This window comes from Lolium perenne, chromosome 5 (genome assembly GCF_019359855.2).
Source record: "Lolium perenne isolate Kyuss_39 chromosome 5, Kyuss_2.0, whole genome shotgun sequence".
NCBI lineage: Eukaryota > Viridiplantae > Streptophyta > Magnoliopsida > Poales > Poaceae > Lolium > Lolium perenne.
In genome coordinates, this window is record NC_067248.2 from 153,046,422 (window position 1) to 153,068,775 (window position 22,354).

Sequence of the window (22,354 nt, forward strand, 5' to 3'; positions counted from 1 at the left end):
TATTCGTACTATGCCGATTTTGCCAGGTCTTGTCTTTACCTGAACCTGAAACGCAGTTGTCTTTCCACATTTTGTACTGCTGATGTCGGTATCTACATTCTCGCCAATAGGGTTATACTCTAATTCCCACATATTCCGACAAATATTCACCTTCAGATGTGTAACCATTAACCTGTGATATGCAGTTACAGGCTACACACTTCGGTTACAGGGATTTCAGATGTTGCTCCTAAAGAAAGCACTACACTTAATGAATACAGAGAATTCTTGGCTACAGTGGCAACACTACAGGTACAAACTTTTTCTTTCCATTGATTTCACATGTTATAGATGCGTTGCAAGCTATGGACTAAGGCATCAGCTAGAGTATGTTTTTTTCTCTGAAACTTTCGCAAGACGGATAAAAGCAATTTGTGACACAAGTACATGCATAGTAGATGCATAACATAATGTACCAAGTTTCCACGAAAAAGATGCTCAAAATTCCACGACATTGCAAACTGCAAATAAAAGCAGACCATCCCGCTCTTACTTTTTGTGAAACCAACCTGCTTCTTTAAACAAACAAAGTTCGAATTGATATACAGCTTACTTGCAGTGTTAGGAACAGTATACAAACTTGAAAATAGTACGGCAATGTTCCAGAACAGATGCAGCTAAGTGATTCACTGCCTGAAAAAATAACTCTTCTTGAATATTAGCCAGTTGACAATGTGATGTCACAATATCAATTTGCAGCAAATGGAAAACATCCTAGACTTTATTACATACTGGTGATATTATAGATATAAATCTGGTGACTTGTCATAAACAATAGTGACTCGCTTATATCCAGCATCAACGTCCTCTTTGATTTATTGTCCAGGACGCCCTATATGACCAGCACTGCCCTGCATTGTGGCATACATGTCTGTCCATTTCTGATTGCTCAGATCCCTATTCCCCAGTTTTAGGCCTGACAGCGTGGCTCTCGCACCGGTTTCCATTTATATAACCCTAAAAAAAGTGGGGAAACAGTATAGTTTGCTATGATTAGTAGTTATCTCGTGCTGACAAAATCAATGCAATCCTTATCCATCTGATCAGTCAGCAAGTTCATGAGTCAGCTAGCCATATAAGCAAAGAGCCATCCCCTTGTCTCGCACTAACATTCGTTTCAGTGACATCTCTCGCTCGTTAGCCGTCTCGTCTCCAAAGACAGCCCTGCCACAGGTCGACCGGCGGAGGTACGACTCATAGACGCGTTGCAGGTATTTACTTCCAGGTCTTATATATTTAGAACAACAGTGTGTCGATTGCAGCTGCCATTAGCATTCTGAAGAATGTATCATAAAATGGTGGCAAGCTATCTTCAGTTAGGTCAGAATCAAGATCACTACCATATGCCAAGTAAGTCGATGGCAATCTGTGCATCCTGCAGGTACATGTGAAGAAGGTGATCATGTTGAGGTATCAGATCTCGATGCAGAGAATGTAAGGTAGACTCGATCAGAAGTGCAACAAATGATCAGATCAGGATAAACAAAATACTATGTATTACTGCAGTAATTATAATAGCTAGCTCTTAATATTAGTAAAAATAAACCATGGAGAAAAATTGAAGAGCCACAACTTTCTTATGAATGCTTTAAAACCAGAAAATGTGGTTAACTATGTACTCAGAGATAAAATAGTCGCACAGTAACCATATGCTTGTGAGTTCCAGCCTAGCATGGTATACTATCTTGATAAAGTAGTCAACGTAGCTAATTATGTGATCATGGGCGTCAGACATATGAAGATCTCTAAAGGAAGATCTATGATTATTACTGGCATGAAGGAGGAATTCCAACAAAACAAATGTTGCTGACCTCATATTCAAACAATTGACAGACAATCGAAACAGAAAGAGAGTGGAATAAATAACGTAAAAGCAAGGAAATGTTAACAAACTAACCAACGCCAATACGCTCTGCGCTAGTGCATGGCATCTTCTGGTGGCGAGGGGAGAAGCAGCAGAGAGCATGGAAAAAAATCACATGAATATAAATCAAAGGAAGACACCTTCTGTAGCGCGGTAAGACGGCTGCTCGTAGCGGGAGTGCCACCTCCACCGTCTGCTCGCCATCCATATGCCACCTCCTCTGCATTCTTATCCTCCATATGCCACCTCCTCTGTCCTTCATCAGCCATCGGGCTCATGGCGTTGTGGTGCATCCATCATGTGTTCCATCCATTGTCTCCGCCCCTTCAGATGCAAGCGCAACCTGTACACCATATATGTATGAGAGGGCGGGTGAGAAATTTTAAATTTATTCATGCCAAGTACATAGAAATATAGAAAATAGTCATATGTTTACCAATTTGTAGGAACTAAAAGATCACTTTTCAATGGAATATCACATAGTAAACCAGAGCACCTGCACTGGTGGAAAGTATCAAGATTATATACCTGATTATTGCAGATCTGTGTCCAGCCGTTGTCTCCTCTTCCACCTCCCTCGCTATTTTTTTTTTTTTGAGCAAGTCCATTTTCTTCTTCCCTTCCCATGTCCATCACCAGCAACAATAACGATATCAGAAATCGCGAAGATCCAGCCGATCACATCTGCATATCAAGGAAATTAAGTCAGTGTTCTCAACTGGAGGAGAATGATCCGGTAGCATAGAGCGAAGGAAAATGAAAGGATTGTGGAGACATGCATCAACTGCATATCAAGGAAATGAATTCAACGTTCTTAGATCCTGCATATACCACACCAAAACAAAAGTAAAATTTCACAAAATTCGGAAGGATAAGAAGCCCCGGGAATAATATTTTTCTATTACATATGAACTTAGTCCTTCTCAACTAAAGAACCAAACCTCAGGAATAGGTATGAGAGCAATGTGCTATAGCTTATTTACGTCATTCCATAGAAAAGGTACCCCCTCCGATCCATAATAAGTGTTGTGATTTTAGTTAAAATGTCCCCAACTTTGAACTAAACTTCCAACTCTTATTATGGATTGGAGCAAGTGTTACAATAGCAATGAAACAATTAATCTGAGCTTATGTTTGTAAAAATCCTGCCATAGCAATCAAAGCAGAACAGAGAAATCCTGGCCTTATAAATTCATACGTTTGCTCAATCTCAAAATACTTCATGTGAACCTCATCTACATCCCTGTTGTGTATCATCGCTCCACTGTTTTCACCGGCTCAGCATTGTAAACTTGGATGGTGAAAAATGTTTGCATCAAATCTACAATATAGATATATGTTTAAGCTCCTATATTTTCATTTAAAATCATTTTACTGCAGAAGCTCACACTGAGAGTGAAACATAGTACAGAAACAATTTTAAGCAGACTAACTACTAACCTCTTCAATGTCTCTGATAACTGTTGGGGAATTAGATAAGCAATTCTGATGATTCTTTGGTTGGATTTACGCCTACTGATGCCTGATACTCACAAGTAAAGACACCCAAAACTATCGTTCATTCCATATATCATGCGCCAAGTGATTGTTCCGGAACCTGTTAGAAGAGCAACAAACATGATTGAGTAAATCACATATTTGGATTCCGAAGCGAATTGAAATCTGAGACCCAATGTATAAGAAATGCATTGCTTAATTTTTGTAATCACAAATATATAATTCAAATGGCACCAACAAGTGGAATTTTTGATATTCCGACGACATGCACGGAAGTAAATGATAACAAACAGCAAGTTTCCAACTTTACATCAGTTTAATCAAACCAGTATGACGTAAACTTCCCAAATAAACCCGTTACCTAGATTAAGAACCAACTCCAAAATGAACACTGCTCACGAGTACCTATGTACCTCAGAGTTGACGGGTGAGGTGTGGCTGAGGGTATTTGGACTGGAGGAGCTTGACAGAGCCATTTGCGAAGGTCAGCGAGGACAGGTTCGGCTTCATCTACCACTCCTAAATCTGGCCTATCTTTTCAGTTAGATGAATGGAACATAGATGAGAGATAGGCCAAGCTTTATACAGGTGCACTTGTAGCTTAAAATATGAATACAAAAGGGATCACAAGATGGTTAAGACACATCGCATGCAAATAGAAGCAGAAAAAATGACAATTATGGTTTGGCAAATATCATAGACTGATATCAGCAGATGAACTATTACTAAAAAAAAGCTCAAATCAGGTGGTGATTTTGAATGGTCGAACTGGACATTACCATGGCCTGTACTCTATTTTTTTTAGAGGTGACCTAAAATAATTCTTGAGCCAAAAGAAGTGTGTCAGTATCTTTTTTGAAATCCATGTAGTTTAACATGTAGCTAACATAAGTCTTATTTTACTAATAGTTCATCAACCAAAAGGTTTTATTTGAATGTATAGCAACTCTGAATGAGCTGCACACAAGCAAAGGTAAAGGGTAAAGGTTCTGAAGGTCAACAGCTTTGAAACATATTATCAAAGAAAATACCAAATAATGCTAAGAGATACAGTACCTGAGCTAATGCTCCGGGAATTGCTCTCTGTCACATGTGAACTGACCAAAGCACTCAACATAGGCCAAGGGTTGTGCCTTCAAACAAAAGAAACAAAAGAAGTTACTCATTAACATCAGGTGATTTCAAAGATGCAGCATATCTAACATAATTCAACTACCAGTATGGTACCTGTTTGTGCCGGCACCAGAATAGTGATGAGAACTGGACCCCATTGATCCACTTCCCATTTGATGCTGACATATTTAGTGGTCTAAGAACCTGCTCACAAAAAAATAGAGATGTTACACACATATACTACTGCCTATAAACATGGTAAAGATATGTAAGATACTAATAAAAAATTAGAGAACATATTATTCCTTAGTTCAAATAGAGTATCTGAAAGAAAGATGCCATGCTTTGTACAAACATGGTCTAGACGTACATCATTAGAGAAAATCACATTGTTTATGCAAAGCCCATATGTATTTTAGAAACCTCTTGATATTCTTCAGTATCTCAATACCTGAATTAAATATAAATATTTTGAACAGCTAGACATACTACTCAATTTGTCTTCGTTTACTTGAGATAAATAAAAAACAAATGAGTGCACAGCTGAGTAAAAATATTACATATATGGAACAATCTTATCCTGCATAGTTAAATTCATATTGAACAACTTGTAGCCATATAAAAAAGAATTTGCACACACAAACACGATATGTTGTAGAGATTTAAAAAATGGTGACCTACGAGAGGCCCCTTGGCCCTTGCGGCGAGGTCGGATGGAGTCCAGGTGAGAGGTCAACTACAGTGGCGTCCTACACTTCTCCTGTTGAGCGCCTAGGAGGAATGCAACACGAAGTAAATAGCTATTGGATACAATTTCCCAGCAACATAATCCATGTAACCCAGAAGTGGAAATTAGGACAATGTGTCGACCCAGTACTTATTCCAGAGTAACTCAAGGAGGAGAGTCCAAGGATGACTTGAAATAAGTTATATCCAGAGAATAGTACTGCATAGACAAAAATACAGTTAGAACAGGACTAAAACAGACATCTCAGCAAAATAAAAGATTGACAATTAGTCTAGTTACCAGTTTGCAGTGAACACCAAAATCTTCTATCTTGTTGAGTGGTATCGTCTGATACTTGGACACTGCCTCATCCGGTGGCTTGTAATCTTTTGGGTATGCCCTAAAAGCTCCAATTTCCACTTCACGAGAAATAATCCTTGTAGGGTTTATCGCAACAGCTAAGAATGGCTCGGTATACTGCTGATTAAGCATCTGAGTTGAAACATCAATGTCTGACAGCCAACATCCATAACCAGGGTGCGAGTGATACCAACCAACCACATTCTCCAACCTTCGAGAATATGCACAGATTAGTTTTACTTCTGGGAAAATCCTTTACATTAATGAATCTTTACCTTGCTTTAAATCATTTAAGAATTAGGCCACAAACAAAGATTTTGGAGAGAAACAGAGAAAACCTATAGAATCGCTAGATTAGACATACACCTTTGACTCGTGCAGCAACCTGGGGAAAAATCTTGTCAACTACCCTTAAACGAAATTGGCAAGGAATCAATCCAGTTGAACCACAAATTACCAGCTAAATAATAAATAAACCTTTAGATCATTCAGTAATTTTTTCCATTCAAAAATCCATCGAAGAAAACCTATATAACTTTCTGCCCACAACAGAGGTGACATGAAAAGAAAAAAATTAGCAGACATGAAGCAAAAGAACACTCAGTATGCATGATCAGACCAACTTCCTAAAGCATTTCAATTTATAGGAACTAAAATATTACTTTTCAATGGGATGTCACACAGTATACCAGAACACTTGCAATGGTGAAAAGAATCAAGATTTCATACATGATTATTCCCGATTGAATGTATTCTACTTCTGTTGGAGCAGATCTGTGTTCATCCATTGTCTCCTCTTCCACCTCCCTCACCCCTTCTTCTTGCTCTTCCCATCTTCCTCACTAGCAGAAGCGAATCACCCAAATAACAACTGGTTGCACAAGATAAAATGGCCTCAAAATCCAGGGAAAAAAGTGCCAAGAAAATTCAGTGGGGGAAGAAAAAACTCATGGCGTCGACCTCTCCCGCGGTGCAGCGTCGGCCCGTCCTCTGGTGCAGCTTGGCGGTTGCGGCTCGAGATCCTCTCCGTTGAGGAAGACGGCGCCGCATCATCCACCTCGGCGGCCTGAGGATCGGACTGCCCACGCTCCACTTCGCTGAGGAACTGCCCCTGGAGACTGTCTCCTGCTGAGCGCGCGGCACGTCGTGCTCCTCCGGCTGAGCCTAGGGAGGAAGCATGCCAGAGGAGAGAAAAGCGACGGCGGCTGGGAGGAGGAGAGGCGCGCAGCGGCGGGGAGGAGGAGAGGCGCGCGGCGGCTGGGATGGGGGACGCGAGGGAGAGAAGGACGGATGGATAGGGTTTGGTTGGGAGCTGGTTTTGTCTCACGTTAGAGTCATGGGCCCCTCTTTCCCTCAGCTTAGCCAACCAAATGGCAAAACGTGGCCCAATCCTGGAAACCGAAACGAGGCCACTGCCCAACCCGCGCGCGCGAGGTGCCCATCGTGGATAGCCTGGGAGTGCTCCATGGGGGTGCAGCAATTATACCTTTAGATGCTCTATTAATTCTTAATACAAGATTGCATGAAGTTTTCCCTTTCTTGTGGAGTATAAGAGAGATGTGTTGCATCATCTCTATGTTAGGACGTGATGCCCATATTTATTCTGATCTTACGCATACTATTATTTGCACATTCATATCTCATTGATGAATTACTATTTGTCCACTACAACAAGTGAACCCATGAACCCGGTCCACTTTTTATCATAAGAAACACCTTTATATTGCTTTTATCTCATGTTTTCTATTTGCTGCACTTTTTTAATCCAAAAGTACAAAAATATTTACTTTTGTTATTTGCATCCAAAACACCAAAAACAATCAACCCCTTACAGTTTTTTACTTAGTTATTTTTTCTAGAGTTTTACTTGTTTTATTTTTACTTGTGTTTTATTTACTTACACGAAACCCTGTGCTTGACAACCACACGGTGGAGTTGGGGACACAAGACATTTATTTTATTTGCAGGATTGCTAGAAGAAGGGAGAAGAGAATACTCTTTGTCCAGTTCCCCGAGAGTTCGATATAAACCCTTGAGTCACCCTTGTGGGGAAAAAACCTTCTGACACAACACTCTGCACTTGGAGTCCCAACATCATCAAATACACAATAAAATTAACTCAACATGAAATGAACAAAGTAAAGTAAACCAATATAAATATAAGGCAGTACCTCAATTTTATTTGGATCCATAGAAAATCAAAATCGACTAAAACGAGATACTTCAACAATTTCTTACTTCTCCAACTTATATTGTAAAAAACTTAAATCATATTGACAAGGACTAATTATGCAATTTGATAAAAATAAAGCAAGGTTTTAAAATCTTATTGACGGTTGTCCAAATTGAGCTAAGGACAGGAAACCAATCAACCAAAACGTCATACCAGGAATGGCAACTCACTGAAATTTGAAGTCTTAAGTCCACCAACCACCGTACATATCGCCTAGCATATAAGCTAAACTAGAGAGGCGGTACAAGGTAGTGAGACACCTAACTGCATGCAGAAATGTCAGTATCATAGTCACTCTAGAAGATTATAAATAGGTGCTCACACTCACCGCAAAAGCTCACAACTTACACTTCAGTTTAGACTGAATACACGCGTAGATATAGTAGACAGAGATCAACCATGGTATTATAGAAGGGATGGTAATTGAACATAGGTTTCTCAATCAAAACTCATTACACAACTGGAGGAGTGCTGGGTCGTGAAAAGGGACTCGACATGACTCAACAAACTTGGTGCGAACCCCATACTAGCTAGAAGTGTAAAACAGGAAATAAGGCCAAGGACATTTGTTAGCGCACCTCTCGAGAGTGTACCAAACGTGTCATGATACTCTCTGTGTTGGGAAAGAAATATAATCGCCGCGGGAAAGGAACTCCATGAAGTTCTCACAACCCGTGGAGGCTGACGAACGTAGTTTTCAAAATCTAAGACTTACCTTGTCTAAAATCGTTTTTGGAAACTTCATAAAGCCTAGGATTCCTAATCTAAGATGGTAGTTAGAGCATCAGACACCCACCATAGAACATGTTGATCGCTGTAGTACTCAATCTATTACTTCTTAACCCTCGATTAGGTTAACTGAAGGCATAGTGGAGGCTACATGACGACTGGAACACGAAGGCATATGCATTGGTGGAAAATATTAGTAGAGGATAGACAAAACAGAGATTTAGTAGACAAAAATAAGAAGTGTAAGCTAGACTAGACCAAAGCATAAATATGTGACGGGGTTCCCAAACACGGGGATCCATAGTAAGCGGAAGATCCCGAGGAGAGGCCGAGATATCCTGCCATCGCAACCCGACAGAGCTGGGTTGAAAGGCGGCCCATAAGAAGCCCGCTGGCTTCTCACATACCATGTTATGTCTTACGCCATCAAAGGAGAGTTGGACGACATGTCAACTTAGTGTGTAGGGGTGACGCTGGGCCACGTAAGGATGACGCAAAAGAAGGGCACCCCTACGTCAGTTCTTAACACCCCAAACTCCCGGGTACGAACTCATACCTCAGAGTACGACTCTCGCCATGACACAAGTAACAATGTACGACCCCTCTACCACAGGAGGAGGGGCTAAGCCAAGCAAGCAAGCAAGAAAAGGCAAACCAAAACCTAAAAACACAAAGGAACATGCGCAACCAAGCTCAAGTCCTTCCTCTCCCGCACTTGAAGATAACGAGGCGACATGATCCTTTCAACTTTCATATCGTTCATACCATGTTCTTACCCATTAGGGAAGAACATGCCCCAACAAACTTCCCACCAAAAGTTGGCACCTCCAACACCTCACACGTATAAATCCCACAACCACCAATAGCAAGTAGGGTTGTTACCGATGATCTATTCTCAGGTCCTGAACTTGTATATCTCTTGTGTGTATTACGTTGCTACCACATCGAATCATGGTCACAAATTAAACCCCCACCCACATACAAATTTACGACCGGGAATCCAAATCCCGACAACATGGTATTGTGGTTTGTGCATGAGGTTGCTACCCCATCGAATCGACCGGGAATTTATTAATGCATTTCTCCATAATCAAGCTATCTTTAACTTAATTATATATACCATATATCTTTTATCTGCCTGCTTATTATTATTCACACAATTGAGATTATTCATACTCCTTTCTATAAGGAAGTCCTAATGTGTAATGCCTAGTCAGCCCCCCAACAAGGAAGTCAAAGTGGAGTTAATTTCTATCTGTGTTGCACCTCTTTACCGTTGTCCGACGTATCAGTCCCTCGCTTGTCCATGCTTCATCGTTTCGATCAAACATAGTGGTGCAATTGTATTGTCTTTCTGCTATCCCAAGTATGCGATAATAGAGGTCACCTTCGCATGGTTGACTCTTCATAATAGGATTTGGACGACAGATCGCCTTGAGAGGAGAGGATGGAAGAATTGTGGGCTTTGTCCGCTTTGCAATCAAACCCAAGAGGCGGTGGCTCACCTCTTCTCCCATTATCGCTACTCCAAGAGGCTTTGGGATATGGTGAAAACTTGGATTGGTATCTCATCCATAAAAACCAATGAATGGACGGTGGACCTCTCTCTCAAGTGTTGGTGGACCATGATGACTTCTGCGGCCAACCCTAACTGTAAGGCCATGAAGTCCCTCACAATGCTTGTGTCTTGGACTATTTGGAAGGAGAAAAATGCAAGGGGTCTTCAACAACAAAGCGGCACCTACTACCATCTTACTAGCCACCATTAAGAGAGAAGTAAACCTTTGGGTTGCCGCGGGAGCAAAGCATTTTAGTTTTATAATGACGGGAGAGTAATCCTCTTGGAACTTTTTTTTCGGTTTTCTCTTTGTTGCTTTGTTGTTGGTCTTGTCAAGACTCTTCTCCTTATTTAATGAATGGAGGCAAATCTTTTGCCTCCCACATTAAAAAAAAGAGAGGTCAAACCCCAGGATCATATTGGGTGCGCTAGCAACCCTATGATATACTATTGCACTAAGGCCCAATTATTTCAACTACCGCTTCTCCCAAAATAGTTTTTTTGAGCTACCCAAAGAGACAAAAGTGAGAAGAAGCTCCTCTAAACTATATTCCAATTCTTTTCGACTATTATCATCTCGTCTTATTGTGGGTTGTCTAGTGATAAGTCCATACTGGCCCTAGCCTATGATATGTAGTACTTTTCCCCACAAAATGAATTCAAAAGTTTGGAGGTGCATTTTCCATCCATGAAAAAGAAGTGAAATAATTGTATAAAAATTTAAACAAACTTTTTTTTCTATATATAGTGCCAAATTACAACCTTACGATAATGGTATCTTCTTTCCATTATGAAGAAATGTGTGAGTATGACTCCCGACAGAAGCGACTGAGAAACGAGTTCTTTTAGATTGGACTTATTTTCACCATGAAGTTGTCCTACAAGTCAAAAAGAACTAGTCATAAGCCCTCAATTCATCATCCCGCGTGCCACAAAAAATTTCGAGAAAATTAGCAACATTCATGACTCATTATATTCAACGGATTTTTAAAATGGAGGAATAGAAAAACCAAAGAATTGTGAGTGACATGTCAGTCGTCAATTCTAAAGGATTAGAAATCTACACGATCTAGATCAAAGTTTGTTTGATACCGCGAAAAAAAACAAAGAAATAATGGAAAGAAGTTTGAGTGGATAATTTTTTCTTCCAAAATAGAGTGCATGAGAACTCGTAATAAGAATTCCCAAAGGTAGTAACCCTGTGAATTAAACGACCTTGGCAGGAAAGATTATTGAGGACCCAAATCCTCTAAAGTTCCTACAAAATTCGTTTGAGTCAAATGACCCATCACATAACAAGCATCTACCATGTCACAATTTATTGAAATTTATATATTAGATCCCTTACTCAATAAAAAAGCAGTCAAGTTTGTGGACAATACCAATATGAGCGTGCCAACCTCTGACTATATTTCCTCCTACTTTTTTTTTCCACATCATTTATAGGTGTCTTTTAGTGGGCTAACCCACTACTGCACACTAGTGCACGTTAATCCCACACTTTTTAAATTTTGGATTCCTTGCACTTTAGCCCGACACTTTATTGTTTTGAGAATATTACATTGCATTCCAATTGAATTCTTTCCACTTGCGGTTGTACATGTTGTCTTTCAGCTTTGATCTTCTTTTGTATGGCTTTACTTTTCAGTTGGGCATGTCTATGCTGTTGCCCATCATTTTTTTTTCCGAACGGTTGTATGATGTGGTTGATTATTTATAAAGCGGGGCGAAAGCCTATTTCGAGGAGGATTGAATTCTTTCTTTTACAAGATAATGTTTCATTTATTATCGCTGTGAAATAACATTGCATATTTGGTGGTTTAGGAAAAAATATTATTAATTCAATTTGAGTGAATTCCACTTTTTACCCCATAGTTGTATATTTGTAACACATATTACCCTATTTAATAAAAACTCATCTATAATACCCCTTTTAGAAGCCCGGAACCCTCATTTTTTTAGGTTTGTCCATTGAGAAAGGTGTGAAGTGATGAAGGGGGTTCGAAATTCTCAGAATGATAGACAATGAATGGAACAAATGGAGATGCTAAGTTTGGACATGATCTTCGATGCTGACCTCCGATCTTTACCCATTTCGTCGCACCACATTGACGTAGTGTGCCGGCCCTATCTAACCAACACGAGTAAAATGCTAAACTTGGATAAAACCGTGTTTAATGTCTCTTAAATGAGATATTTCGGTAGAAGTGCCACTAAACGGGGTAATAGATGTCACAAATGTACAAGTACAGGGTAAAAAGTAGAATTCGCTCATTCAATTTTCTTTCAAGCATTGCTATATTTAAAAATATTTTTCTATAAAAGGTTAATTTTATGTTGAAACATACTACAGTGAGAGGTGTTTCGATAGCAAGTGAGTGTCTTCTTACCTTAGTATTTGCGACTTGCACGGGCAAAACTTTGGTCAGCAGAGTCTCTCGAGGCGATTGCCCGTACTACAATGCAAGTGATCCTAGCTGTAATAATGAAGCTGTTAGTGCGAGATAACATAAAGTAAGCATTTGTCATCCCAACAACATCAACTGGTTCCATCTTTAACAGTAGCCACACAGGATCCCACATCTAACGCTACCAAACACAGTCCAGCCATAGAGGATCCTCCATCTGCAATCTCTCTCCCTCCCCCATCTTCCCCAGCCCCAAGAACCCATCTTTCCATCAGTCCACCATCACTCCTCTCCCTCCTCCTCCATCGATGCCCCAGCCCTCCTCCCTCTCCACCCTCCCCGACCTCCGTCCTCTCCGCTCATGCCACTGCGTCTACCTCCACGCCCCATCGTCTCGCCTTCCCCAGCCCGCCGTCCCCACCTCGCCATTCCCGACGACCCGAGCCCGCGCGTCTAGGCCACACCGATCCGATCCGTCCTCCCCCGCCACGCAGATCGCCGGATGTGCTAGCCGGGACCCCGCCTGCTAAATTCCGCTTCTGGATTCGTCGCTGACCGCGCGCGCGCGCGCTTCGTCTCGCTTCGGCCGGCCATGGACGGCGTCCGGAGCTTGGCGCACTCCCTGGGAGCTGGCGAGGGCGGCGGCCGGAACAACCTCTTCCGCACCCTCGGCCCGGCGCTCTTCATTTCGATCGGCTACATCGACCTCGGCAAGTGGGTCACCACCATAGACGCCGGCTCGCGCTTCGGCTACGACCTCGTGCTGCTCGTCCTGCTCTTCAACTTCTCCGCCGTCCTCTGCCAGTACCTCTCCATATGCATCGGCATGGTCACCACCAAGAATCTGGCAGAGGTAAGCAACACTTTGCGCGCTCCATTCTTATCCTTACTCTTGTGGCTGTGGTCAACACCTCTAGCAAGTTGACATCTATTGTCTACAGTAGCTTCCATCTCATCAAAGTTACTCTTTTCTTAAGACAAAATGTAACATTTCGCTACCCTCCTTTTATAAACTGAAAGATAAAGCTGGGGTTACCGGTGTACAGGAGCAACCAGCAATCATCTGCCCCAAAGTTCTCCTTTTTTCTTTGAGATTTATGTTCTCCTTTTCTTTTCCTTTTACCTGTAGAGAATTCAGTTCTTTCTAAACAATTCTCCTTTATTGTTCTGTATCATTCAGCTATATTCATCATATTCTTTATGTGAGAGTTTTGACTTTTTTTTTTCTTGTGATACTTTTACATGAACATGAAGATATGCGTCCAGGAGTACAGTCAGCCAATATGTGCCGGCCTTGGTGTTCAGGCAATAATTTCCTTGTTAACTGCAGAAGTTACCATGGTATGTCTAGGCACTTCACACAAATCTATCTTCTGTCAATGCTTCAGTCTGGACATTTATATGCATTGGCTTGTAGATTCATAACCAGAGCGTGTGATCTGACTGGCTTCCAACTTTTAAATTTTTGATGGTCTAATGGTGATGCTTCACTATTTTCAGATTTCAGGCATAGCAATGGGCTTCAACCTTGTATTCGAGTATGATGACATTGTCACAGGCATATGGTTTGCAAGTTTTGCGGTTAATCTGCTACCATATGCGATCTCCCATCTGGTAACTTTATAAGAAAAAAGTACATCATACAAGGAACCTTCTCAAGCTCTTACCAACATTTGGTTTCTGCTTGTGCCCATTCTAGGACAAGAAGGTGGCTGGAACATTAAATACCTGCATAGCGGGTCTCGCACTTGTTTGCTTCGTGCTTGGTTTATTGGTCAGTCAACCAAAAGTTCCTCTCGATATGGATGTCATGTTCCCCAAGTTGAGTGGTGAAAGTGCGTATTCGCTCATGGCACTTCTGGGTGGAAATGTAATAGCGCACAATTTCTATGTCCATTCATCATTTGTACAGGTAAAGTTTCTTGTCCAAGATTTAGTTCGAATCGTTTGGTGCCCTTAGCATTTTAGAACTCGAGATAGTGTAATAGCGCACAACTTCCATGTTCATTTGCGAACATTCATGTAATGTAGTGCATTTGGAGTTACATTTGGCGCCCTTAGTTTTTTAGAACTTGTTGTCCAGTTCCATCACAAGTTGAGGTCTGTGTTGAAACTTGTAGATTCAGATTGTATCTTGTATGGTGTTTTACGACCTTAAATGTATTCGTCAATCAAGTTATTATACTGACAGTACTGAAGACATGATACAAAACGGATTAGTTCATCACCAAAATATGACAAACTGTTGGACTTTTTTGGTGTTCTCGTTTCATGTTGCCAGCACCTTATCTTGTACTGAAGGTTGTTAGGTTTGTCATGTGTAATTACGTAGGCCCAGTTGGTCCACTGTAGTCTACGCTTTGATAAAGTGACTTTATGTGCTCTCAGTAATAGCACTAGCACTCATTAATCTCTCAGTATTTTCAATATGAACTCCAAGGCTTAAAGTTACAGGCGTTTCTCCAAGGCTCATAATCGATACCAGCATAGATTAATACCCTAAAATTAGGTGGTTCAGATCCACCTTGAGTTTTAAGTTCTTTTTTACCATGTGCTACATGTACATTTCTGTTTCCCAGGTTGTCCCACGTAAGGCTCATATATTTACCCCATTAAAAATGAGTAAGATGTAAGGTTGCGCAATTTCTCTCCCTCCTAACAGAATTGTCAGTACAAAATCATCAGTAAGGCATTAACTACTAACCACAGTATATCTATGTTCCATTTTGTAACGAGGTCAATCTTAGATTCGTGAGCACTCTGATAAGCCACAGAAGTTTAGATCCCGAGTTCCTTACTGGTGATGACTTTCTCGTATAATGTACTGGCGAGGTTTGTCAATCTTGAAGGAATTCTGTGCCAAATGCTTAATAAGAGATATATAATCTTCCCTTGTAAAAACCCCCCTATGTTCTTGCTACCTTACTTGAAATGTTATTAAAAATGCAATTTGAAAGATTGTAATGTCACGAAAAATTGGTTGGATTTCCCACTTAAAAAATGATAGTAAAACACACAAGCATGTAATCTCTCCTTTTTTATGTGGTTATGGGGTGTAGGAAATGCATCAAGTTTTTGGTATTTACAAAGAACTCTAGGATGCACCATGTGTTTGCATTATACTTTTACGCTTTCTACTCAATGGAGTGGTGATTTAATAAACTACTTTCCTTTATTTGTTTTCTATCTTTACCTTTTCTATGTTAATTTGAATATCATCTGTGCAGGCTCAAAAGAGGTCACCTGTTACACTCGGGTCCTTATTTCATGACCACCTTATTTCTATCTTGTTTATTTTTTCTGGGGTTTTCCTTGTGAACTATGTTCTCATAAGCTCAGCAGCAGTTGGATCCAGTGATGCACTGCTCCTGACCTTTCAAGATGTTGTAGAGCTGATGAACCAGGTCTGTGTCTGACTTCCTTTCTGTAGTTCCTACTACCTCCGTTCCAATGAGTAAGGTGTATATATTTAGTCAAAAGGCAACATCCCTCTAGGTTTGACGAATGTAGACAAAAATATGAACATTTACGATACAAAGTAAATATCAATATATTTACCATAAAGTTTACTTTTGTAATATATTTCTTTAATGGTTTAGATTTTGCTATCTTTTTCAGTTATTCTATATATTTGGTCGATCTTAATCCCTCCGATCCATAATAGTTGCCGTGGTTTTAGTTCAAATTTGAGCTAAAACCACAACAAGTATATGGATCGAAGGGAGTAGTAAACTTTGACTTTTGACTAAATTTATACGCCTTATTCATTGAAACGGATGTAGTACTTATTTTTCAAATTTATTTTCAGTCGTTGCTGCCTATATATATTCAGCAGCGTCCAAATCTGAAATAATAATAAAACAATTTTCTCCTTAAGTTATGTATCTGTCATATTTGTCCCCATTCTCTCCTATTGAATATTTTACAGTTATCTTTCATATTGTCCTTTTTGGTTTCAGTCCCTCATCGAAGTTCCATCCTGAGTTTCTCTGAATCTTGTCTTCTGCAGATATTCATGAATCCTGCAGCACCGGTTGTGTTCTTAGTGGTTCTTCTTCTTTCGAGCCACATCATCTCGTTGTCATCTATTGTTGGTAGCCATGCAATTGTGGAGAATTTCTTTGGTGTAAACCTTTCTCTTTCTGCGCACCATCTGCTACTGAAGGTTTTTGCCATGATTCCTACAATCTACTATGCAAGGATTGCGGGTTCAGAAGCAATATATCAGCTCCTTATCATCTGCCCAGTCATCCAGGCTATGCTCCTCCCTTCGTCTGTTATACCTGTTTTCCGTGTCGCCTCGTCCAGGTCATTAATGGGCAGTTACAGAATATCTTCGTCTGTTGAAATATTGGCCTTTCTTTCATTTCTGCTTATGCTATTTACGAATATCATTTTTATGGCGGAAATCCTGTTTGGTGATAGCACCTGGACAAACAACATGAAAGGCAACACCGGGAGCCCTGTGGTACTTCCATATACTCTCATAGTCCTAACTTCGTGTGTATCTATTGTGTTTACACTGTTCCTGGCTGTTACTCCACTTAAGTCTGCAAGTAATGAAGCCGAAACTCTGGAGTTGTCTGTGCACTCTCAGAGAGAACCATTGGGCAGTGCTCATCATAGAGAAGAGCTCTTTCTGGAAGATGTTGCCCAAGAAGAAATTCAAAGGTCTTCTACTGATGCTCTCAGAGAGCAATCGGAAAGTCATCAGGAATCAGCTTTGGAGCATACTGAAAGTTCTGACACCACTGCAGAGTCTGATCATGACAGCCAGCAATCAACTGCTTATACAGTGAGTACTCCTAAAGCTCAACCCTCACCACCTGTCTACCATGAAGAGCCAAAACCAGTTTGTGTAGCTGATTGGACAGAGTCGATACCAAAGGTTTCTACCCCCACTGCAGTAGAACATATTAATGCAGAGAACATCAAAGTGAAGAGCACAACTGAAAAAGATGTTGAAGTAGTAGCAGAAGTTTGCACGGACAAGGATAACATTACCCCACGTAATTTGGAATATGAGAAGTCTGCTGTAGGCAGAGCACCTTTCAACCCCGACGGTCCACCATCTCTGACTTTCAGCAGGGGAAAAGACACTGATGCTGGCAATGGTAGTGGCAGCCTTTCAACACTTTCTGGTTTGGGCCGTGCTGCAAGGAGGCAGTTAGCAGCAACTCTTGATGAGTTCTGGGGGCACCTTTTTGATTATCATGGTAAACTTACACAAGACGCAAATGATAAAAGGTACAATTTTTTGCTTGGACTGGACTCGAAAACAGCTAGTTCTGCTGTGAGGGCAGATAACCAAAGCATTGAAGCTTCAAAGAGCCCCTTGATGAGAGATGTGATGCGAGGATCACCTACCTCACTGAACTCATGGGACTCAATGTCACGTGAGAAGGAAATCCGTGGTCTAGACTGGAATTCTGGGCAGCAGATGGGTTCAATGGGTTCATCAAATTGGTCTCAGAGCATGAATTTACCATACACAGACATTTCGAGTCCAAGCAGCAGCTTGCTTGAGCAAAATGCAAACTATTATTCCAATTTTAGTAATGTGCCTTCTTACACTGATAATCAGTTCTATCAGCCTGCTACCATTCATGGATATCAGCTGGCATCTTATTTGAAAGGAATGAATGCAAGTAGAAGTCAGTATTCCAACATCCCCCTGGACCCACGACGAGTTCCTAGATCTTCTGAATATTCTTTTCCTAACTATCCAGACTCCCCCTTGCATGCCCGTAGCCAAAATGTGCGTGGTTCACTGGGAGCCAACCCTTTGCAAAACCCAACGATGAACCGCTTAAACACATCAGTGGAGAGACCCTATTATGATTCTTTCTCTGTTGAAGAAAGTGAAAGTGGTGGCTCATCTGCGTACTCAAAGAAGTATCACAGTTCACCTGACATATCTGCACTAATCGCTGCAAGCAGAAAGGCTTTGTTGAATGAAGCGAATTTGGGTGGGGCTGCTGGGAATCAGTCATACCTAAGTAAGTTGGCATCTGAGAGACCGCAATATGTGGACCCAACAGCCAGGTCCAATGCTCAAGCTGCCTTTAATGAGCGCTCACAACATAACCTCCAGAGGGATGTCCTATCCATGCAATTGGGTATGAACCCCAACGCCAAATCCCTTTGGGCCCAACAACCGTTTGAACAACTGTTTGGCGTGTCAAGTGCAGAATTGAACAAAAGTGAGGTGAACACTGGCCAGAGATCAAGTGGCATCACAAATGATGATTCCTCTTACACAGAGTGCGAGGTAGAACTTCTTCAATCTCTTAGATCTTGCATCGTGAAGATCTTGAAAGTGGAAGGATCAGGATGGCTCTTTAGGCAAAATGGTGGCTGCGATGAAAATTTGATTGATCAAGTTGCAGCAGCGGAGAAATATTCACAAGAAACAACTGAGAATCTGTTGTCACCTGAGCTTCGGCGCATGCCTTCAGACAAAAGCTCACAGCCACTTCGAAGGAATGATGACAGAGCTGCCAATTGCATGCATGGACTACCGAACTGTGGTGAAAGTTGTGTTTGGCAGAGTAGCCTGGTTGTTAGTTTTGGTGTCTGGTGTATCCGTAGGGTACTGGACCTATCCCTTGTGGAAAGCAGACCAGAACTTTGGGGGAAGTACACTTATGTTCTGAACCGTCTTCAGGTGACCCTTTGTCTTATCTATTTTCAGCAAGCATGTATTTTACCACTAAAAAGTGGCTACCCTTGAAGGATCCATATATTTGTTGCTTCATCCATGTAGCAAAGGTTATAAGCATGACTGCATAATTTTATAGTTTATCTCACCTTCCATTAAGTTACTTGAAATGGTAGTTAGCTAGAAAAAGAAATTGAGATACAGCAATTTGCTAATTTACTATGCTGTTGGGACTATTTCATGAAGCAAATAGAGTGACCCACTGCTATGGACGGACTTCATATACATTGGAATCTAACTTTTAGTTGTATCTCACAAGTGTATAGAACTTGCATTAACTTTTAAGTAGGCCTTTCCCTTTGCTTTTATTCCTTAAAAATCATAAATAGGATCAGCTGCTCAGTTGTATTGGGCTCTTGGATTTTGCAATGATGGGCATGCATCTCTTATTGGAATCCATTTTTTTCTTGCCTATTTGCTGATCTTATACTTATTGTATGTAGGGAGTCCTTGAACCTGCATTTTCCAAGCCCCGGAAACCCCTCACTGGGTGCACATGCCTTCAGATAGTAGGTCCGGTCGCCAGGCCCATTTCTGGCACCTTCACCACTTCAGCTGTGATCCTGGAGACGATCAAGGACGTGGAGCAGGCCATCTCCGGACGCAAGGGCCGAAGCGGAACAGCAGCAGGAGATGTAGCTTTCCCCAAAGGGAAGGAGAACCTGGCTTCCGTGCTCAAGCGATACAAGCGTAGGCTGTCGAGCAAGCCGTCTGCTGGACAATAGTGAACCACCCACAAGTCATGTTTTTACTTGTTTTGTAGGGTTTCTGGCAACTGTTCTAGTAGGCAGGGTGCCATTTCCTTGCTTCTCAAGCCTTAGTTCTTTTTTTCGTTGCACGACGTTGTTAGGGCCTGAGAGAGCTCCTTGACCTTTTTGGGCCCTTTGGTTTTTTGCATGTGATGTTTGAGGGGCCGGGTATGAAGAAGGGTAACCGACCATGTTTGCCGCGACCACGGCGTGTGGAAGAGATGCGATCCTGATGAGGATCTGCGTTGTAAAGTCTGCCACTGTAGTGACTCAACTGGATTAGTTTTTTTTGGCCTTCTGTGCCTATGTGACTCTGTAGAAAGGTTGCAAGTAATGTTCATGTGATAATTTCAGTTGCTATGTTCTTGTGATGCCTGCTTCTGGGCATACTTTTCACATCATTAGTGCCTGGGTTCATTTTTCCGTCTTCGGACATGGTGATTTGGTTTATAGGTAGATGCACCCATTATGAAAATTGCATTTTAAATTATTAAAAAATTCTGAAAATGTATTCCCATGTTTGCGCACAAAGTTTTACAGAAAAAAGACATTTTACATTTTGAGTGACATGTATGGGAAACACAAAAAAATGCCAGAAAGTTTTACAGAAAAAAGATAATTTACTTTTTGAGTGACGTGTATAGGAAACACACAAAAATATGCTCCAATGGCTATTTTGGAGCGCCAAAATTTGTTCTTTTACACAAGTCATAAAACTTTGTGTGGAAATATAGAATGACTGAATTTACCCTTCTTTTTTGAGAATAGACTGAATTTACACTTGGATATTTAAAATAAACAAATAAATGTTTTTTATATGGGTGCATTTTTTAGGTACATACGAGCCAAAATGCATTTCCTTCTGCTTTCAGTTTTTTTTTTTTTTTTTTTTTTTTTTTTGCGGGGAAGAGAGCTTTTTTAATTACGGAACAATGATGGTACAGTTCCTTTGCGAAGCTTGGTATAGCCAAACGGCGCTATACCTATATAGTCCTTTTTGCTAGATTAGCTCGGCTAACAGCTACTACCTCTGTTCAAAATGTGAGCCTTTTAAAAACATAACTTATACTCCCTCCGTCCTCAAATAAGTGGACACCTAGACTCTAAATTTTGTTCACAAAAGAGTGTACTCCTATCTTCCCAATGCAATTTAATTGCTTCTCTTTCATCGCACGGAAATCAAACCCAATAATATTGAGCACATATTTTTCTTGCTTTTTACATGCAATTAGCTTATTGGAGGTGAAAGAATTAAAGAGGAGAAATGCATGTTCCCAATGTACTTTTCACTCCATCTCATAATTTATCTTGAAAATCCCATACGTACACTTATTTGTGGACGGAGGGAGTAGTTTAGAACGAGCTTTAGCCTCCAACCACGGCATCGAGACCGTATCCTTCCAGTGCTACCACACCTAGAAGGCAACAACCTCGATAATGGGTGGCATATGATCCATTCAGCGCAAAGACGAACACCCTAAGAGCATCTCCAGTCGCGTCCCCCAAACCGTCCCCCAAACCGCGCCGGATCGAGCGTTTGGGGGACGTGTTTTGTTCGTGCCGCGTTTGGGGGACGTCGCTCCCCAGCCGCGTCCCCCAAACGCCGCCCCCAGTCAGAAATTCAAATAGATGCATTCAAAAGAGATCGTTCCCGCCGATTCGTCGCGATCAGAGTAGCGGCGATCGATCAAAGTACTGGGCGCGCGATCATATTACAGACCGGTGGTGCATGCAAATTAGAAGAAGGGGAAGGGGTTGGTCGACGGCGTCGTGTCCTGAGTCGACGCAGGCCCGTCGAGCACGACGACCTCGTCGCGATCTGCCTGTTCCTGTGCATGGTGCGTCTGCTCCGTCGCCGACGCGGAGGCCGACGCAGGTGTAGCAGTAGAAGACGCGTCAGCCTGCTCTTGCTGCGCTGCCGCTGCCGCCGATGCCGATGCCGCTGCCAGGGCCGCCGCGTCCGCCGCCGCCATTTTGGCTTCGATTTCGTCGAGGATCTGGCCTTTGAAGAAGTTGTGCGCCGCTCGCGTCCGGGGAGACATTCCCTCTGTCGACGTTCTCAGCAGGGACATGTCGTCCCTGCGTTTCTTGAGCTCCAGCTTCTCCTCTTGCCTCTTGAGCAGCTCGGCCCACCTTTGGTCGGCCTTCTTGTCGCGGGAGATAAAGGTCGAGGAGACGTCGGCGAGGCATTTCGTGATCGACGCCTGCGTCTTCTCAGACGACGCAGCGTCGGCCAAGGCGGCCTTGGCAGCCTTGTTGCCAGTAGGACGCCCTGTCGAAGTTGCCAGCGGCGCATCCAGATCAATGGCGTCCTTCCCCTTGGACAGCGACAAGCGCGTCAGCCGCCATTTCTCAT

The 22,354-nt window shown here is 41.8% G+C and overlaps 2 protein-coding genes and 1 long non-coding RNA gene across 8 annotated transcripts; 1 reads left to right on the plus strand and 2 right to left on the minus strand.

The window, feature by feature from the left end:
* Nucleotides 1-649: 649 nt before the first annotated feature.
* LOC127300279 (uncharacterized) lies at nt 650-5,662 on the minus strand. 6 transcript variants are annotated; one of them, XR_011745128.1, is made up of 11 exons: nt 5,541-5,662; nt 5,391-5,459; nt 5,191-5,284; nt 4,628-4,717; nt 4,457-4,533; nt 3,814-3,925; nt 3,344-3,500; nt 3,102-3,224; nt 2,432-2,587; nt 2,044-2,246; nt 650-1,414 (listed from the first exon to the last, which is right to left on the minus strand). XR_011745128.1 is itself a non-coding variant. In XM_071820043.1 (11 exons), the coding sequence occupies exons 4-7, from the start codon at nt 4,684-4,686 to the stop codon at nt 3,455-3,457; spliced, it is 303 nt and encodes a 100-aa protein (XP_071676144.1). In that variant the 5' UTR covers nt 4,687-4,717; nt 5,191-5,284; nt 5,391-5,459; nt 5,541-5,662; the 3' UTR covers nt 650-1,414; nt 2,044-2,246; nt 2,432-2,587; nt 3,102-3,224; nt 3,344-3,454. The 6 variants fall into 6 exon arrangements, 2 of the variants coding, with proteins under 2 accessions (XP_071676144.1, XP_071676145.1); XR_011745127.1 differs by having other exon boundaries at nt 3,814-3,930; XM_071820043.1 differs by having other exon boundaries at nt 3,814-3,934.
* A 10-nt stretch (nt 5,663-5,672) lies between these two features.
* Nucleotides 5,673-6,994, minus strand: LOC139831045 (uncharacterized). The gene is made up of 3 exons (XR_011745131.1): nt 6,561-6,994; nt 6,330-6,471; nt 5,673-5,811 (listed from the first exon to the last, which is right to left on the minus strand). It is a non-coding gene; the product is annotated as an uncharacterized lncRNA (long non-coding RNA).
* A 5,763-nt stretch (nt 6,995-12,757) lies between these two features.
* LOC127300280 (protein ETHYLENE-INSENSITIVE 2) lies at nt 12,758-20,358 on the plus strand. The gene is made up of 7 exons (XM_051330378.2): nt 12,758-13,381; nt 13,783-13,869; nt 14,029-14,142; nt 14,228-14,440; nt 15,756-15,932; nt 16,538-19,195; nt 19,693-20,358. Exons 1-7 carry the CDS (start codon nt 13,121-13,123, stop codon nt 19,972-19,974), a joined length of 3,792 nt encoding a protein of 1,263 aa, XP_051186338.1. The 5' UTR covers nt 12,758-13,120; the 3' UTR covers nt 19,975-20,358.
* Nucleotides 20,359-22,354: the final 1,996 nt, after the last annotated feature.